This window comes from Phyllobates terribilis, unplaced genomic scaffold (genome assembly GCF_046119375.1).
Source record: "Phyllobates terribilis strain yellow unplaced genomic scaffold, ASM4611937v1 Scaffold_1__5_contigs__length_1240528914, whole genome shotgun sequence".
Taxonomy (NCBI): Eukaryota; Metazoa; Chordata; class Amphibia; order Anura; family Dendrobatidae; genus Phyllobates; species Phyllobates terribilis.
Genome location: NW_027362761.1, coordinates 1,130,812,538 through 1,130,830,940, shown reverse-complemented (window position 1 = coordinate 1,130,830,940; position 18,403 = coordinate 1,130,812,538). Strand labels below are relative to the sequence as shown.

The 18,403-nt window shown below is 47.1% G+C and overlaps 1 protein-coding gene across 3 annotated transcripts in view; it reads right to left on the bottom strand.

The window, feature by feature from the left end:
- LDB2 (LIM domain binding 2) overlaps positions 1–18,403 on the bottom strand; it is a 548,527-nt gene that overhangs the window by 57,023 nt on the left and 473,101 nt on the right. For all 3 annotated transcript variants that reach the window (XM_073647144.1, XM_073647134.1, XM_073647155.1), the window contains exons 4-5: positions 3,328–3,450; positions 2,096–2,179 (exon numbers count right to left, since the gene is read on the bottom strand). In XM_073647144.1, coding sequence (XP_073503245.1) covers positions 2,096–2,179; positions 3,328–3,450 — 207 coding nt within the window. The remainder of the gene's footprint in view (positions 1–2,095; positions 2,180–3,327; positions 3,451–18,403) is intronic.

The window sequence follows — 18,403 nt, the reverse complement described above, 5'->3', positions numbered from 1 at the left end:
GGGAAAAAAAAAATACAGGATTTAGATAAAAAAAAAAAATTTTTTTCCTGGCCTGGTGATAAGTCTAGCAATTTGACCAACAGGAGCACACAGGACTGTAATGCAGCGTTTGCTGGTATAACCACTGCGTCTCCTATACAGCCTGCCTGCCTGGTATCTGGGATGGATATTAGTCCTGAGAAGGACTGTTTGTTTGATTTGGCAGGCTTTAGAGACACTACACTAACTATTTTGCAGTATAAATCTCTCCCTAGCTTAGCAGCACTGACCCTACAATGTCTGATCCCGAGCGGCTGTGCACAAGATGGTGGCGCCCGGTTTTAAATACTCGAGGTGACGCTGTGCGTCCAGCCAATCACTGTAATGCCCACAAACAACATGGCTGCGGCATTACAGTGACTGGCTGGCAATCCCTGCATGTTCATTGGCTCTGTAAAGAGCGCCAAACATGCAGGGCGGAGACCCGAGCTCCCGCCCGAGTAACCCGGAAATGCTCGGTGCTCGCCGAACATCCCAAGTAGCGTGATGCTCGGGTGAGTACCGAGCAGTGTCGAGCATGCTCGCTCAACACTAATAACGATACAATGTTTGTCTGATACAGAACAGCAGTGATCTCTGCATGTACCAATTAAAGTTATAGGATAAGCAACTGTAGTCAATCATTTTTTGGATGAAATGTGGCAGATGCCCTAAATTACTGTAAATTAATTACATGTATTAATGAAAATCTCCAGCTGACAAGATGAGGTGAAGCATCAATGAGCAAATCATTCTGCACGCAGTAAGAGGCAAATGGAAGCACAATTAGCGAATTACCAAAAATGACTGGAGTCTCTCACTGCACAGTAAATAAAGATGATGCTCACAGCTGCTAGAATGAAAGTTATATTCACAGAAATCCTCAGCTCTAGTGTCTCTCATCTACCTGATACCACCATGAGAGCTTCTTACTAATCTTTGTTAACCCCTTCAAGACCTGGCCATTTTCATTTTTGCACTTTTGTTTTGATTCCTCCACTGCTTCCAAGAGCCATAACTTTTGCATTCTTCCATCTACAAAGTCGCACGAGGACTTATTTAGTGCCTGACGAGCTGTAGTTTTGAATGACACCATTCACATTACCATATATTGTACTAAACAGGAAAAAAAAATCTTTCAAAGTTGGGTTTCTTTGTGCAGTGAAAGGTTAGTACACCAACAGCCAAAAACAAGGAAATTCAGAACTTAAAAAAAATTGTTTGTGTTGCTATTTTCTTAAACCTGTAACTTTTTATTTTTACTTGGATGGATCTGTGTGAGGGCTGTTTTTTATTTAGGTGGTCAGCTATTGGGGTCTTTTTTGTGGGGAGTTACATACAAGGTTTTGATCACTTTTTTTTGCATTTTTGGGTGGACGTGCTGGGACCAAATAACAGTAATTCTGACTTGTAGTTTCTTTTTCTTTTCAATGTTACAAGTTAAATAATTTTATATTTTGATAGATTGAACTTTTATGGACTCTTCTGTGGCTCCTATTTACCGTAGGTACTGACCTTATTATTGTGTGCATAGTGCACTGTGCGAACATATATTTGTTGAATACTATGTAGTTACACTACTATTGTGCGAGTCCTTTCTGCTGTAGTTAACATGATTGAATAGGCACTATATCCCTAGAGTCCTGAGTCCTAGTGAGTTTAGTAGCCCCCATTATAGGTATTGGCTAACATAGGACCTGATGGACACAACAGCACTTTTTCACCCAGCGTGTCATTTTATAATCCTGTTTGAATTAATTGTATGTGTTTTCTATCTACCTCAACTGCTTGTATTTATTAATAATAAAGTTTGCAAATTTTTATGACTTCTTTCATGTATCATCATTTGGCGTATGCCCCTCTCCCTTATACATGATGATCTGGCTACCGTCATAGTCCTAGTTGGGCAGCTAATAGTAATTATAATATGGATATTATTAGTTGCACATGTATACTGCCTTTAATTGTCAGTTATCTTTGTAGAATATAACAGCGCTATAGAAGCAATGGAATAGAAATATAATGTCCACAAAACACATGAATTCACTTTACACAATATCAATTTCTCGTTACTTACCCTGAGGTAGTTGAGGGTGAAGTTGGTTAGACCCATCCTAGTTATATTTTTGGAGAGCTGCTCTAACACCTGGGGGTCTGGTGCCTGTATATACACAAGACAAGAATTACAATACAGAAACTTGTAAATGAGCCAAGGAAAATTCAGAGAGTCACGTTCTTATTACATTATTGACCTAAAAAGAAGTATAGCAGTAAAACAAAGGAGAATCAAAATGTATAAACCATAGAGACATTGAAATAGCAATGGATATTAAATTTATCTTATCATATATGTATATATATATATATATATATATATATATATATATATATATATATATATATATATATATATATATTCTAATCTCTATTATGATCCCTAGTGACTTTTTGTGTACTTCCTAAGATACATATGAGGGCATTTGAGTGATGAATGATGCTCAGATCTGTAAGGAACATGTAACTCTTTATAATAATATTGGATTCACTTCTATTAATTTAAAGGGGTTGGCCACCTATGGGGACATTGCTATTAAAAATGTTGTGCTGTTTTACTTTTACAGCTTCTTTGCTTCAGTTAATGTGGTCTGTAGTCATAAATCAGCTGAGAGGAGCAGAAAGATGACAGTTGGTACTGATAAGATTCTATGTAGATAGGAGGGGAGGAGGGAGGAGCTTTGCCTCTAACTCCTCCCCCTCCCCTCCACGTAGAATCTTATCAGCACCAACTGTCATCTGTCTCATTGATGTAACATTCTGTTTTCACTGAAGACATATTTTACCTGTGAATTGAAAATGTTGAAAATGAAAGATCAGTCCAGTAGGAGAAAGAAGCAGATTTCTCAGATAAGATATATTACAACGTTTCTTATTTTCATGTGAATTATTGATTTATGAATTTATAAATTGAAATGACGGTTACTCTCTTAGGAAACATTAATTGACCCATCTAAGATCCAAGAATGTTCAAGACTCTAGACACTGAAAAAATAATTCTGGGGTAAGAAAAACAAGTTAACTGTGCCAAAAAGGTAAAAAAATGTTTAATATTAGGTACTGACCTTCCGATTTTGCAGTCAGTTTACTGGAATAGTTTGGATGGAGTCTAGATTTTCAGTCTTTATAAAAGGAATTAGGAAAGTTCAGAGGGTACAGTATCTGTTGTTTTAGTTTGAACTCAGGACCAAGACCTTATAATATATAAGTAGTAATTATATCTATGCCTAATTTGTAATTTAATGAGGTACTTACGTGCATGGCTAGTATGCTGCGAGGTACTAATTCTCTGTATTGTCTAATGGTAAAGTGCCATGTCTTAATTCTCATGAGATCATCAAATGTGAACTCCAGGATGAGGCGGCCTTCAGTGCATACCTAAAAGAGGAGGAACAAAGAGAACATTTACTTCCATGATTGCCAAGCGCTGCCAAGAAAAGGTGACAATAATATCGGACTGTTATGATCTTTTCTTGGTAAACCACTGGTTGTACATATGGCGACAACCAAAGAGAGAGGGGATCATACTCCAGACTTCAGCTAGTTCTGCTGACAATATGATCAAATCAAGTTTATTTTTCCATAATACAATCTATATTAAAAAATATTAAAATCTTTCAGTTTCCCCTCTGGCCATTAAGCCTAATATTAGACTGATACTTCCTGTTCTGTACAGAGCACTTTTCAGCAGTCGTCTCTTATTCAAAGCTGGATAACAACAAAGGATAACACCTACAGTATATATATATACATACTATCTCACTGAGCATGAACAATTTCCAAAATTTTAACAGGATTGAGTCTCATGTATTTAGAAAAAGTGAACGTTTCTTTCAATATAGAGCAGCACATCTGTGAATTCATGGTAGATGCCAGACATCAGCAGCACTCATGCAGCCCCACATAAGATAACTGCCACCACCATGCTTCACTGTAGGCACCATGTATTTTTCTAAATTCATTTTCTAAATGCATGGTGCCTGCAGTGAAACATAGTGGTGGCATTGATCTTATGTGGGGCTCTATGAGAGTTGTTGGTGTCGGGGAGCTACATTTTATTGATGGCATCATAAATTCACAGATGTACTGCTCTATTGAAAGAGAAGATGCTACCATCACTCCATGCCAGGGCCGGTGTCAGCACCTGGCGCACCCGGGCAAATGCCGGGGCCCTGAGCAGGCAGAGGGGCCCACTGGCGGTCGCGCACCCCGCTGGGATATGGGCGGAGGAGAGCGGTGTCAGCGCCGGCCCTTCTCCGCCGCTTGCTTAGGGCCCCGGCAGCTGGATACTTACCTCTCCCCGTGCCTCTGCAGATCAGCTGTCTTCCTGCTCTGCGCTCACTGTGACGTCTCAGGTCAGAGGGTGCGGTGACGTCTTTACACCGCGCCCTCCCCTGAGCCGTCACAGGGAGCGCTGAGCGGGACAACGCCGACAACGCTGGAGTTCGGACCCGAGCAGCGGGCAGCAGGTAGCAGGTGAGGAGAAGGGAGGTGAGTATTTGATTTTTTTTTTTTAATGTATGGAGGCATGGGGCATTATAAAGAGAAGGGGGGGTGGCATCCTGCATGGGGCATTATAAAGAGGGGGGGGTGACATCCTGCATGGGGCATTATAAAGAGGGGACGTGACATCCTGCGTGGGGCATTATAAAGAGAGGGGGGGACATCCTGCATGGGGCATTATAAAGAGGGGGGGGGCATCCTGCATGGGGCATTATAAAGAGAGGGGGGGACATCCTGCATGGGGCATTATAAAGAGGGGGGTGACATCCTGCATGGGGCATTATAAGGTGGGGAACAGCCTGCATGGGGCATTATAAGGGGGGGGGCTGTATGGGGCATTATGTGGGGGGTAACAGCCTGCATGGAGCATTATAAGGGGGGGACAGCCTGTATGGGGCATTATGTGGGGGGTAACAGCCTGCATGCAGCATTATATGGGGGCCAGTATCCTGTATGGAGCGTTATAAGGGGACCGGTATCCTGTATGGAGCATTATATGGGGGCCAGTATCCTGTATGGAGTTTTATAAGGGGACCAGTATCCTGTATGGAGCGTTATATGGGGGCCAGTATTCTGTATGGAGCCTTATATGGGGGCCAGTATTCCGTATGGGGCCTTATATGGGGGCCAGTATTCCGTATGAAGCGTTATATGGGGGCCAGTATTCCGTATGGAGCCTTATATGGGGGCCAGTATTCTGTGTGGAGCGATTCACTGGTTTCTGAGCTATTGTGGAATTTACAATAGATATCACTCATGTAATGTAAGAAGTGAAATCTTTGCATTGTACTAATATATATATATATATATATATATTTCTCCGCCGTATCTCTGCATCATGAATCGTGGTATGTGTTAAAGGGGCCCACTGAGACTCTTTCGCCCAGAAAAACCTGGAGCCGGCCCTGCTCCATGCCCTTGGTAGATGGGAACTTTTCCAAAATGTCAATGATCTAAAACACACATCTAAGGCCACTGTTGCATTTCTGAAGAAGAACATGGTGATAGTGATTCAGTAGCCAAGGGTCTCTTGTAGAGATGAGCGTTGTTCTACTCGAAACTGTTCGCCAATCTCAAATTCGAGCTGTTTTGGGCGGTGTTCGAGCCGGTCGGCGAACACGAACAATTTGAGAAAAATTCGGCTGTTCGAGGTTATGTTCGATAACTGTTCGTGCACCAAAATCATAACTGGATTTTTTCTCAGTAATGATGAAAATTAATGTTAATACGCAGTTTGAGTGTACAGCGGGGCGGGGGGAGGGGCAGGGGATGGATCTCTGCAGGAACAATGAAGATCTCCATTTTTTTTTCTCTTTCCCGCATTTGCAGTGGGGAGGTGCAATCTGTCAGCCTATCAGCAGCGCACACACGGAGCGAAGTGCTTTTTTTCACACAAGCAAGGGCATGTGTGATTGGCAGTGTATGTCACATGTCCTTGCCCTATAAGACCAAGCCATTTTCCCCGTCGCCACCATTTTCTCACTGCTGCAGCTGCGTGTTAGACGGCACCGCTGTTGCTGTGTGCGCTATACCTTGTTAATTTCAAGCCAATTTTCGCACAAATATACAGATAGCTTGGGAGTAGGGAATAGTTGTGATTGCAGTCCTTTTAAGGACTAGGTTACAGCATTTCCTACGACTTTTATCAAGCAGGTCTGTGCTCTTAAATAGATAGATTGTGGGAGTAAAGACTAATTGTAATTGGAGTCCTTTTCAGGACTAGGTTACATCAGTTCCTATCAGTTTTTGCCAGGCAGGTCTGTGCCAGTGCTGTGCAAGTTTTTTTCACAGCATTTGGCTGAATCTAGCAAAGCTAATCCTTTTTGGCCTATTGCAGAGTGTGTTAGTCAGTGGAGTAGCCTATCTGTGTTGCAAGATATACCACCTGTGTATAGAATACCAATTTTTTTACTGCACCTAGTGAAGTAAAATCTTTTGGGCATAGCATCATTCTATTAGTCCATCTATACTGACCTCCATCAGGTTGCAAACTGAATATAATTTTTTTCTGCATCTAGCTCTGAAAAAATATTTGGGCTTCTAGCAGTGTGTGGGACTTGGTCTATTAGTCCATCTATACTGACCTCCATCAGGTTGCAAATTAAAAATAATTTTTTTCTTCATTTAGCTCTGAAAAAATATTTGGGCTTCTAGCAGTGTGTGGGACTTGTTCTATTAGTCCTTCTATACTGACCTCCAGCAGGTTGCAAATTGAATATAATTTTTTTCTGCATCTAGCTCTGAAAAAATATTTGGGCTTCTAGCGGTGTGTGGGACTTGGTCTATTAGTCCATCTATACTGACCTCCATCAGGTTGCAAATTAAAAATTATTTTTTTCTGCATCTAGCTCTGAAAAAATATTTGGGCTTCTAGCAGTGTGTGGGACTTGGTCTATTAGTCCATCTATACTGACCTCCATCAGGTTGCAAATTGAATAAAAAAAATTTCTGCATCTAGCTCTGAAAAAATATTTGGGCTTCTAGCGGTGTGTGGGACTTGGTCTATTAGTCCATCTATACTGACCTCCATCAGGTTGCAAATTAAAAATAATTTTTTTCTGCATCTAACCCAGCCAATAGTTTTGGCCTAATACCACAGTTTGGCCACTCAGCTCTGCTCGGTTACCATCCATTGTTTTTTTGTGCAAACAACTCCAGAGTTGTGAATTAGTTAACCACCAAAATGAGTGGAAAAAGGCCTGCTGCTGGTGGAAAGGGGAATAGGCGTGTTGGGAAGGGGAAAAAAGGTTGTGTCCGTGGGGTAGGTGCAGAAGAAAGACCATCTTCCAACCAAACTAAAATGTCTACTTCTTTTAGCGGACAATGTGATAAGATCCCTTTCTTACGGCCACGCCAATCGCTACAAATTCCAGATGAGGCACAAAAACAGCAGGTGCTTCAACGGATATCAAGTGCTCCTTTAAGTGGGCTCTCCTCCACATCAACTTCAACATCACAAATACTCCAGTCCTCAAAGGTGTCACCCAAATCGCACTTGCTTCCTCACAGCTCCCAAATCTCCAGCTGCCCGTCTGAGTATGAGGTAGAACAGATGGTTGAGTCTGCAGAGCTGTTTACTCATACTATAGCCTGGGAATCAGAGGTCGACTCCAGCGCTTCTGTGAATCCAGACGAGGAAATGATCTGCACTGATGCCCAGAATCTTTATGAGTCGGATCCAGGACCAGACGCAGAAGGTTCTGACCATAATGTAGACCCTCATTCCCAAACTGTAACTCCTGTTGGTGGAGACAATGAGGAAGACGATGATAAGACTCAAATACCTGATTGGAGCGACAACTTTAGTTTTTTGTCAGGGCAGGAACAGGTTGGCTCTGAGGACGACGGGTGTGATAACGCACAGGGTGATGATGATGAGGTCGGAGATCCCACTTACTGTCAACCCACAGTCAGCCAAGAGATGAGGTCAGCAGAGGAGGTGGAGGAAGATGCTAGTGACGACGAGGTCAGGTTGCGCCTTCCTGGACAGAGACGTAGTACTGGAAGCACGTCAACAACTGCATCCTCAAACACAACTCTGCCTCTCACCACAAGTCGTGGTGGCTCTTCAGGTCGCATGGGTGCTAAGCCTTGCATAGCCTGGGCATTTTTTCAGATCGATAAAGATGACCCAACTCGTGTTATCTGTAACATTTGTCAGCAAAAGCTAAGTAGAGGCCAAAAAATACATAGTTTGAGTACTTCATGCATGAACCGGCACATGGACATGAAGCATAAGTTGCAGTGGGAAGCTCAGTGTGCTACAATGTGGTCTAGCCGGCCGGGCCAACCACCGTCTGCCATATCTTGTGCATCCGCGGCCTCTTCATCCTCTGTGACTGGGGGGACAGCAGTCACACCTGTTTTGGGGCGCAGACCTGCCACCTCTTTACCCGCAACAGCCAGCGTGATTGGCAGGTCATCATTTTCTTTGGAGGTGGTAACACCAGCTGGTCTTGAGCGCTGTCCGACATCGATAGCACCACCTTTGGATCAAGGCAACCTAACATGTCCGCCTGCATCTTCCTCACAGACCGGCAGTTTGCCGGGGACACCCTTATCAACCCCGTCTAAGCACAATAGCCAGCCCTCGGTCCCTCAGATGTGGACAAGTAAAAGACCATTTCCTCCTAGCCATGAGAAAGCTAAGAGGTTGAATTTCACCATCTGCAAGCTCTTGGCTACAGAAATGCTGCCTTTCCGCCTGGTGGACACAGAGGATTTTCGAGACCTTATGTCCGTCGCAGTGCCCCAGTACCAGATGCCCAGTCGGCACTACTTCTCAAAGAAAGGTGTGCCTGCGCTCCACCAGCATGTCGCACACAACATCACCGCTTCTTTGAGAAACTCTGTGTGTGACAGGGTGCATTTCACCACAGACACTTGGACGAGTAGGCATGGACAGGGGCGTTACATGTCGCTGACTGGGCACTGGGTAACTATGGTGACAGCAGGACAAGGGGCTGCTGTCCAAGTCTTGCCGTCCCCACGAGTTGTGCGTCAATCCTCTTTATGTCATTTTTCCTCCACTGCTTCTGCCTCCTCAACCTCCTCTCGGTCTTCCACCTGCACCCAAAGCCTGTCTGGTCATGCCACAAGCTTTCTAACTGCGCAGAAGGGATCCTGCACACCTCCTTACTATGCTGGCAGTAGGGCTCAACGTCATCAGGCGGTTTTTACATTGAAATGTCTGGGAAATGTGAGTCACACAGCTGAGGAGTTGTGGTCAGCTCTGGAGAACCAATTTCATGAATGGTTGTCTCCACTGGACCTGAAACCAGGGAAGGCCGTGTGCGACAATGCTGCAAACCTGGGTGCGGCCCTTCGCCGGGGCAATGTCACACACGTGCCTTGTATGGCTCACGTGTTGAACCTGGTTGTCCAGCAATTTTTAGCCCACTATCCCAGACTAGATGGCCTTCTGCAGAGGGCACGGTCGCTGTGTGCTCACTTCCGCCGTTCGCATCCCGCAGCTCAGCGACTTACATCTCTACAGAAGTCGTTGGGCCTGCCACTTCACCGGCTAAAATGCGATGTGCCTACCCGGTGGAATTCAACTCTGCACATGTTGCAGCGACTGTGGCAGCACCGACAAGCCCTGGTGCAATACGTTCTGACGTATAGCCTGGGCCAACGAGATTCAGAGGTGGGGCAAATCACGCTGGAGGAGTGGTCTCAGATCAGGGACCTATGCACCCTTCTGCACAGTTTTGAAATGGCGACGAAGATGTTTAGTGCTGACGATGCCATTATCAGCATGACTATTCCGGTGATTTACATGCTGGAGCACATGTTAAACAGAATTCGGAGTCAGGTGGTGGCACAAGAGGAGGTGGAGGAAGTAGAGGAGGAGGAGTTGTATGCGGAAGGGCTAACATCTGCAAGGTCCAGACGGTCGGCAGCACCAAGGCGGCAGGCATGTGAGGGTGGGGGAGATGGTTTTACCAGGGCGCATGGTAGCAGCCAAACTAGTGAGGAAGGTGCAGGAGCCCAGGAAGAAGTGGAGGACGAACTGATGGAAGACTCATCAGATGAGGGAGACCTTGATCACATTTCTGTTGTGCGAGGTTGGGGGGAGAGGACAGAGGAAGGAAGCATGATTGTTACCTCGCCACCAACACAACAGGGACTTGGTGCTCCTGGATGCGCAACACACATGAGTGCCTTCTTGCTGCACTACCTGCAGCATGACCCTCATATTGTCAGAATTCGAAGTAATCATGACTACTGGGTTGCCACACTCTTAGATCCCCCAAACTTTTCGATCAACCTTTTCATTTTAATAAAGACCAAAAAAATGGTCATTTTTGAAATTATAAGCATTAGCAGGTTGTTAGAAACTGAAATCAAACAGTTTTCAACTCAAAACTTTATTCTAGGTGATGTTACATTTTCACATAGGACCCCTTGTTCGAAAGGAGCTTCTGAACTCTCTCGTCCATTGAATTTGTCAGGTTTTGGATGGTTTCTGCTTCAATTGTTTTGCATGAGGACAGAATACCCTCCCAGAGCTGTTGCTTAGATGTGAACTGCCTCCCGCCATCATAGACACTCCTTTTAATGATGCTCCAAAGGTTCTGAATGGGGTAGAGGTCAGGGGAGCATGGGGGTCACACCATAAGTTTGTCCCCTTTTATGCCCATATCAGCCAGAGATGCAGATGTTTTATGTGCAGCATGAGATGGTGCATTATCATGCAGAAAAATGATCTTGCTGTGAAATACACGGTTCTTCTTCTTGAACCATGGCAGGAAGTGCTGTTTGAGAAAATCCACATACATTATGGAGTTCATCTTTAGCGCCTTCAGGGATCCTAAAGGGGCCGACAATCTCTCTCCCCATGATTCCAGCCCAAAACATTACTCCACCTCCTCCTTGTTGGCGCTGTAGCCGTGTTTGCGTGGGGTGTCCATCAACCAGCCATCCTCCACTCCATTCATCTGGACCATCGAGCGCTGCACGGCACTCATCCGTGAACAAAACAGTTTTGAAATCAGTCTTCATGTAATGTTTGGCCCACTGGAGCCGTTTCTGCTTGTGTGAAGTGGATAGAGGAGGTCGACAGGATGGCGTATGCACAGCTGCAAACCTCTGAAGGACCCTGCATCTTGTTGTTCGGGGGACGTTGGAGGCACAAGCAGCTTCAAAAACTTGTCTGCTGCTATGACAAGGCTTTTTTGCCACTGCTCTTTCAACCTGACGTAATTGCCTGTAGGAAAGAGTCCTCAATTTGCCCTTATCAGCACGCACACGTGTGTACTGTGAATCAGCTACATACTTCTTGATTGCCAAGACACTTCATCCTGATCATCGCACAATGTTGATTGTAGTCATGCCTTGACCTAAACACTCCACAATTTGTTGCTTCTCAGCAGCCGACACATCCTTTTTCTTTCCCATTTTGGCAGAAAATGTAGGCTGCTTAATAATGTGAGAGAGCCTTCTTAAGTAGTCTTGCCTTTCATTGGACACACCTGCCAAACTAATTAGCACAGGTGTCTGCAATTGCTTACAGTGATATAAAGAGCCCTGACACACATCACCATCAATGAGTTTAACTGACAAACAAACAAATTCTTCCCTTATCACTCCTAAACACTTTTTGCATAATAATTTGGAACGCGGTGTACATGTGCTTTTCCACAAAACACCATTGGTTCACGTAGTGAATCTTACAGTTCTAACTTGCCAACCGTGGTCTGTATGGAATTGTTCAATAAAGGGCCCAAAATTAAGATAACATAGATGGGAGAGGTCTCTATGAATAGGAATTCCTAAGTATTTGATACCCTGTGAGGGCCAGGCAAAGGGAAAGTTGGACTGGATGGAATCCTATATGGATTTAGGGAGGGAGACATCGAGGGCCTCAGACTTCGCTGCATTGATTTTAAAATTTTACCATGTAACAAAGTGATCTATTTCAGCCATAACAGCAGGGATGGATATATGTGATTGAGTGATATATACTAGGACATCATCAGCAAATAGAGAGCACTTGTACTCGGTGCCTCCCACCTCAATCCACCTAATATTGGGGTTATGGCGAATTGATGAGAGCAGGTGCTCCGTCACTAGGATGTATAAGAGAGGGGACAGAGGACATCCCTGCCTTGTCCCATTGGTGATTGTGAAAGGTGATGAAAATGTTCTGACGCACCCCCTGGGCCTTGGGACACCCGGAGCCGGACCCTTTTTGGTGGATGCTGGTGGTTGTAGTCTTCGTGGCGGCGATCCGGTTCCGTGGCTCAGGGCGGTCAAACCAGTGGCGGAACTATTTATGTGGTTTTGATGTTTAAATGTCCGACTACGCCACCCGTGGATTGCGGTCAGAGTGAACCGCCGCTACAGGGCAGACCGCTAAGGCTGGTGTTGTGGGTGCAGCAGAGCGTAGCATAACTCCCCACGGGAGGAGTATAGCCTCAGAGCAGTGTATGCGGAGGATGGGGGTGATGGTGCAGGGCAGCAGCAGTAACGACACGGAGTCAGTGATGCAGTTCAGGGCCTTTACTCACAGTTCTTATTATCCAGACCACGTCTGCAGGTAACGGCTGCCCACGTCGTACTGTGCTCACCAGGTGAGGGGCTCAGACAACTCCCAGATAACTTTGGAGCGCTTCACAGGACCCCCTTTGTGTGTCCTTTGTCTGGCCTTTCTTACCAACACTTCTGTCCGGCTGCCTCGGGCCTCCTCTTGGTAAACTTGGCGCCAGTTTCCCTGACCCTATGTGGTGCCTTCCTAGCGGGTGGAGCAAGGGGCTGCGCCACATAAAATGTCAGAGCCTCCGGTTTCTAGCTGAGGGTCGTTTCCTGCCTCCACTAGTTCGGGGACCGGTCTCCCCCTTTGGCCTGACCCCTCCACGCAGGTGGATTCGGGCGTGCGGTGGCGACTCGCCCGTCCGCACCCCTGGGATCCCTTCATTCCTCGTTCCTGGAGCCTTCTCCGCTCCTCTTCCTTCCTTCTCCCTCTTGCAGGCCTGGGCCTCTGTTACTAGGCCCGCCTCCGGAGCAGAGCTCATGCAGAGCCCCTGCTCCCTGCCACTTCTGCTCAGACTTCTCTGCACTGAACTAAGATGGTGCCCACCTTTTATACTCCCTTCTCAATGCACCCAGGAACTGCTTCCTCCCTGCTCCTGCACTGCAGGGTTCCCCTTCCTCAGTGTTCCCTCCCCCCACTCCAGCCAGGGACAGGGACTGTCATGCCCATCTCAGGGGCATATTGGTCGCCCTGCCCCACGGCAATGTGGTGTAATGCATGCAGGTGTCGGGTCCTGATCCACACTCCATCCTTATCTGAGAGTGAGATATCACACCTCTGGGTGAGGTGCAATACGTCTGTAGCAACCGAGCCCTCGGTGCTACAGTTCCATTTATCTTCAGCCTAGGTGACGTATTGTGATACAGGGCCGTGATTTTGGCTATAAAAGGGTCCCCTAGACCCCTACCCCAAGCTTTTTAAGAGAATCATATATGGCGTGCCAGGAGACTCTATGGAATGCTTTCTCAGCATCCAACGAGAGTATCTACTTACAAATTTTTAACTGCATCTAGCCCAGGAAATACTTTGTGCCTAGTAGCAGTGTCTGCTAGTCAGCGGATTATCCCGGCTGTTAAGCAAGCTACACCACCTGTAGTTTGGACACTTAATTTTTTCAAAGGAAATGCTTCGGGACCACGGGATACTTAGTGAAGAGCATCAGGAGGCACCCCAAGGCATAGGGGCTGGGACTGGCACTAGGATGCCTTGCGGTGGACAGCCGAGCTCGATCCTTATTAAAGCTTTTTAACTGCAGCAGCTTTAGTGGACGCTACTGGAGCTGGAATTACGCGGCTGCTGGCATGAGACTTGCCCTCCAATAGATCCTTGTAAATGGATTTAAAGTGTATTCATTCAAATTAGAGGGACAATTTAAATTAAAAAGCTTAGAGCTGCCTCCACCACAGGGGGGCTCTCTCGACCCACCAGCGGACAGGCACCAGTATTGGGAGAGGGGGGCTGGCCGTCAGGGTTCACCGCGGCTCTGGCACAAACCCGGCGACACGGAGGTGGCACGGGCAGGAGCGGACTGGCCGTCTCGGCTTCTCACTTTTTGGATTTTAGAAGGGCATGACATGCCTATATCTGTGTCTCCCCCTCCTTTTACTCCTCCACCTCTTTTCTTTTCGCATGACTATATGTACTTGTCACTTTTCCATGTGTTAGTTGTGTCTTCTGAGCAGTTTGTCAGCTTTTGGACACCTTTGAAGGTGTTTTCTATGTGTTTCTATGTGTTTTTGTTTGCCTGCCATTGGTTTTAACGGTGTTCGAAGGTGTTCGACGAACAGTTCGACGAACAGTTCGGCGAACACACGGGTGTTCGACGAACCGAACCGAACTCGAACACTACGGGGGTGGCTCAACACTAGTCTCTTGATCTGAAGCCAACTGAACACCTATGGGGAATTCTGAAGAGACACGTTGTCATCACTCTCCATCCTGCATCCAGGCTCTGAAAGAGGTCATTTTTGTGGAATGGAAAAAGATAGATGCTGCAATATGTCGTCAACTTTTTCATTTCATACCTACAAGATTTGGTGCTGTCCTTAAAAATCAAGCAAAGAAGTCATATAAAATACCAGATGTAGCAGTATTTGATTTGGGGTGTATTCATGTTCGCATCAACTAATTTGAGTAAAATTTAAGATTTTGTAGTGAAAGTTAGATGATTAACCTTACTTTCATGTTATGGGTTAAAATATGTTCTATATAAGTTCTATGAAACTCCGTCTTGACAAAGTTCTGGAAATTGCCCTTGTTTTCAGTGAGATAGTGATTAAAATCTTACTTTTCAAAGGGGGTGTACTCATTTAGGCTGAGCACTGTAAAACATTTACCATCATTTACAAAAGGTGATGGTCACAGCTCACCCCTTCCCCATCCCTGCACAATAAACTCTGCACAGGTCACAGAGCATGTCTAATAATACTTCTTATGTTAATTTGTGGTCCATACAGCTGCTGTAAGAAGCAACTCAGGCGAAATGTCTAACCCCATAATCATGTAAAGAAAATAGAAAAATCTATAAGCAGAAAATAAAGATGATATATATCCATATGTGGTTTTACGTATTTAAGTATTTAAAATAATATAGGTGATATATTCCCTATAAATGACCTCTTCAAATGTCCAAGTATTTCCAGGGAATCATTCCCTAGCCATACCCTTTCCATGTACAGTACAGACCAAAAGTTTGGACACACCTTCTTATTTAAAGATTTTTCTGTATTTTCATGACTATGAAAATTGTACATTCACACTGAAGGCATCAAAACTATGAATTAACACATGTTGAATTATATACTTAACAAAAAAGTGTGAAACAACTGAAAATATATCGTATATTCTAGGTTCTTCAAAGTAGCCACCTTTTGCTTTGATGACTGCTTTGCACACTCTTGGCATTCTCTTGATGAGCTTCAAGAGGTAGTCACCGGAAATGGTCTTCCAACAATCTTGAAGGAGTTCCCAGAGATGCTCAGCACTTGTTGGCCCTTTTGCCTTCACTCTGCGGTCCAGCTCACCCCAAACCATCTCGATTGGGTTCAGGTCTGGTGACTGTGGAGGCCAGGTCATCTGGCGTAGCAACCCATCACTCTCCTGCTTGGTCAAATAGCCCTTACACAGCCTGGAGGTGTGTTTGGGGTCATTGTCCTGTTGAAATATAAATGATGGTCCAACTAAACGCAAACCGGATGGAATAGCATGCCGCTGCAAGATGCTGTGGTAGCCATGCTGGTTCAGTATGCCTTCAATTTTGAATAAATCCCCAACAGTGTCACCAGCAAAACACCCCCACACCATCACACCTCCTCCTCCATGCTTCACGGTGGGAACCAGGCATGTAGAGTCCATCCGTTCACCTTTTCTGCGTCGCACAAAGACACGATGGTTGGAACCAAAGATCTCAAATTTGGACTCATCAGACCAAAGCACAGATTTCCACTGGTCTAATGTCCATTCCTTGTGTTCTTTAGCCCAAACAAGTCTCTTCTGCTTGTTGCCTGTCCTTAGCAGTGGTTTCCTAGCAGCTATTTTACCATGAAAGCCTGCTGCACAAAGTCTCCTCTTAACAGTTGTTGAGGAGATGTGTCTGCTGCTAGAACTCTGTGTGGCATTGACCTGGTCTCTAATCTGAGCTGCTGTTAACCTGCGATTTCTGAGGCTGGTGACTCAGATAAACTTATCCTCAGAAGCAGAGGTGACTCTTGGTCTTCCTTTCCTGGGGCGGTGTAGCGCCGGCGTCCCTGCCCTCTGCTAGGCAGGGACGCTGTTCCCCTCACCCCTCTGCTCCGAGCCCGGCGTCCTCCTCCCGCTCTGCTGGCAGCGCGCACTCCTTCCCGGCCACTGTGCTTAGGGAGCGCGCGCGCGCGCTCCCTCCCTCTTAAAGGGGCCGCGCGAGCCGTCCTAAGGAGTCCCCGGCCAATGGCCGGAGGACTTCACTATATATAAGGCACCTCCTCCAAAATGGAGGTGCCCGAGCAATGTTGTTGCACTGTTCACTACTCTGCTTCAGCCCTCAGGTCCCGTTGCCAGTTACCTGCCAGTTACCTGCCAGAAACCTGCCAGTTTGCTGTCTGTTTCCTGCCTGACATTCCTCCTACCTGCTTGCTAGCCTGAGGTCCGACGGTCTGCCTTCCTACTCCTGTCAGTCTGTCTATGGACCAGCTTGCCCGCTCACCTGGGAGCGCACATCTGCTACCTGCCTGCTAGCCTACCTGGAGGCTCCGCCGTCACGTGCTGTGACCACCTGCCATTCCAGAGACTCCTGCCCGCTCACCTGGGAGCGCACATCTGCTACCTGCAAGCTAGCCTACCTGGAGGCTCCGCCGTCACGTGCTGTGACCACCTGCCATTCCAGAGACTCCTGCCCGCTCACCTGGGAGCGCTCATCTGCTGCCTGTCTGTTGGCCTACCTGGAGGCTCCGCCATCACGTGCTGTGACCACCTGCCATTCCAGAGACTCCTGCCCGCTCACCTGGGAGCGCTCATCTGCTGCCTGTCTGTTGGCCTACCTGGAGGCTCCGCTGTCACATGCTGTGACCACCCGTTTATCCAGAGACTCTCGCTTGCTCACCTGGGAGCACACATCTACCATCTGCCTGCTAGCCTACCTGGAGGCTCAGCCATCACAGGTCGTACCTACCCTTTACCCAGAGACTGCCCCGGTCACTTGCCGTGACCTCCTGCCCGTTCATCCAGAGACTGCCCCGGTCACTTGCCGTGACCTCCTGCCCGTTCATCCAGAGACTACCCCGGTCACTTGCCGTGACCTCCAGCCCGTTCACCCAGAGATTGTCCCGGTCACCTGCTGTGACTGCCTGCCCGTCTTCCCTGGTCGCCACCCGCTCCCTTACAAGGACCGCCCCCTTGTATAGTAGCTCAGAGGTTCCGCCTCCCAGACCCGTTACAGTTTGCTCGGGCCATGGTACCCGGTGGCACCCAAGCTCCCTCACTCTCGGACCTGTGTCTTGAACTGTCCCGTCAGAGGTCCCAACAGGAGTCCATCCTGGGTCACCTGCGGAATGTCAATTCTCGCCTGGACACTCTGACTGCTCCACCAGCAACCACCGCCAGTGCTATGACTCGCAATCCGGCAGCTCCGCTGCCCACCAATACTATGGTATCCTACCCCGGACCCCGGCTTTCTGCACCTCCTCGCTTCGGAGGCGACTCCGCTCAGGCTCGGGGCTTTATAAATCAGTGCACCCTGCACTTTGAACTCCTGTCCCACCAGTTTAACTCCGACCGGGCCAAAATTGCCTTCATCATGTCCCATCTCACCGGGGAGGCCCTGGCCTGGCTAAATCCTCTATGGGAGAGAGGAGACCCCCTGGTGTCCGACTTGCCTGCCTTTCTCACGGCTTTCCGGAAAGTCTTCGATGAACCCGGACGGAAGACCTCATCCGCATCATCTCTGCTACGCCTCCGTCAGGGAAGTCTCACCGTGGGCCAATATGCCATACGGTTCCGTACCCTTGCCTCGGAGCTGGCCTGGGATAACGACGCTCTGGTATCTGTCTTCTGGGAGGGTCTGTCCGGCCGTATTAAAGATGAACTCGCCGGTCGAGACATTCCTACCACTCTCGATGACCTAATAACTCTTGCCACCCGGATTGACCTACGGTTCCAGGAGCGTGCCAAAGAAGTCACCCGTGAGAGGAGGTTTCCACGTCTAGCTCCTACTTTTCAGAGACCCGTCACTCCCTCCGTTTCTCCCCAGGTACACACTCTCCTGAGCCTATGCAGGTCGACCAGACCAAGATGGTCAAAACCCGTCAGGACTTACGCCGT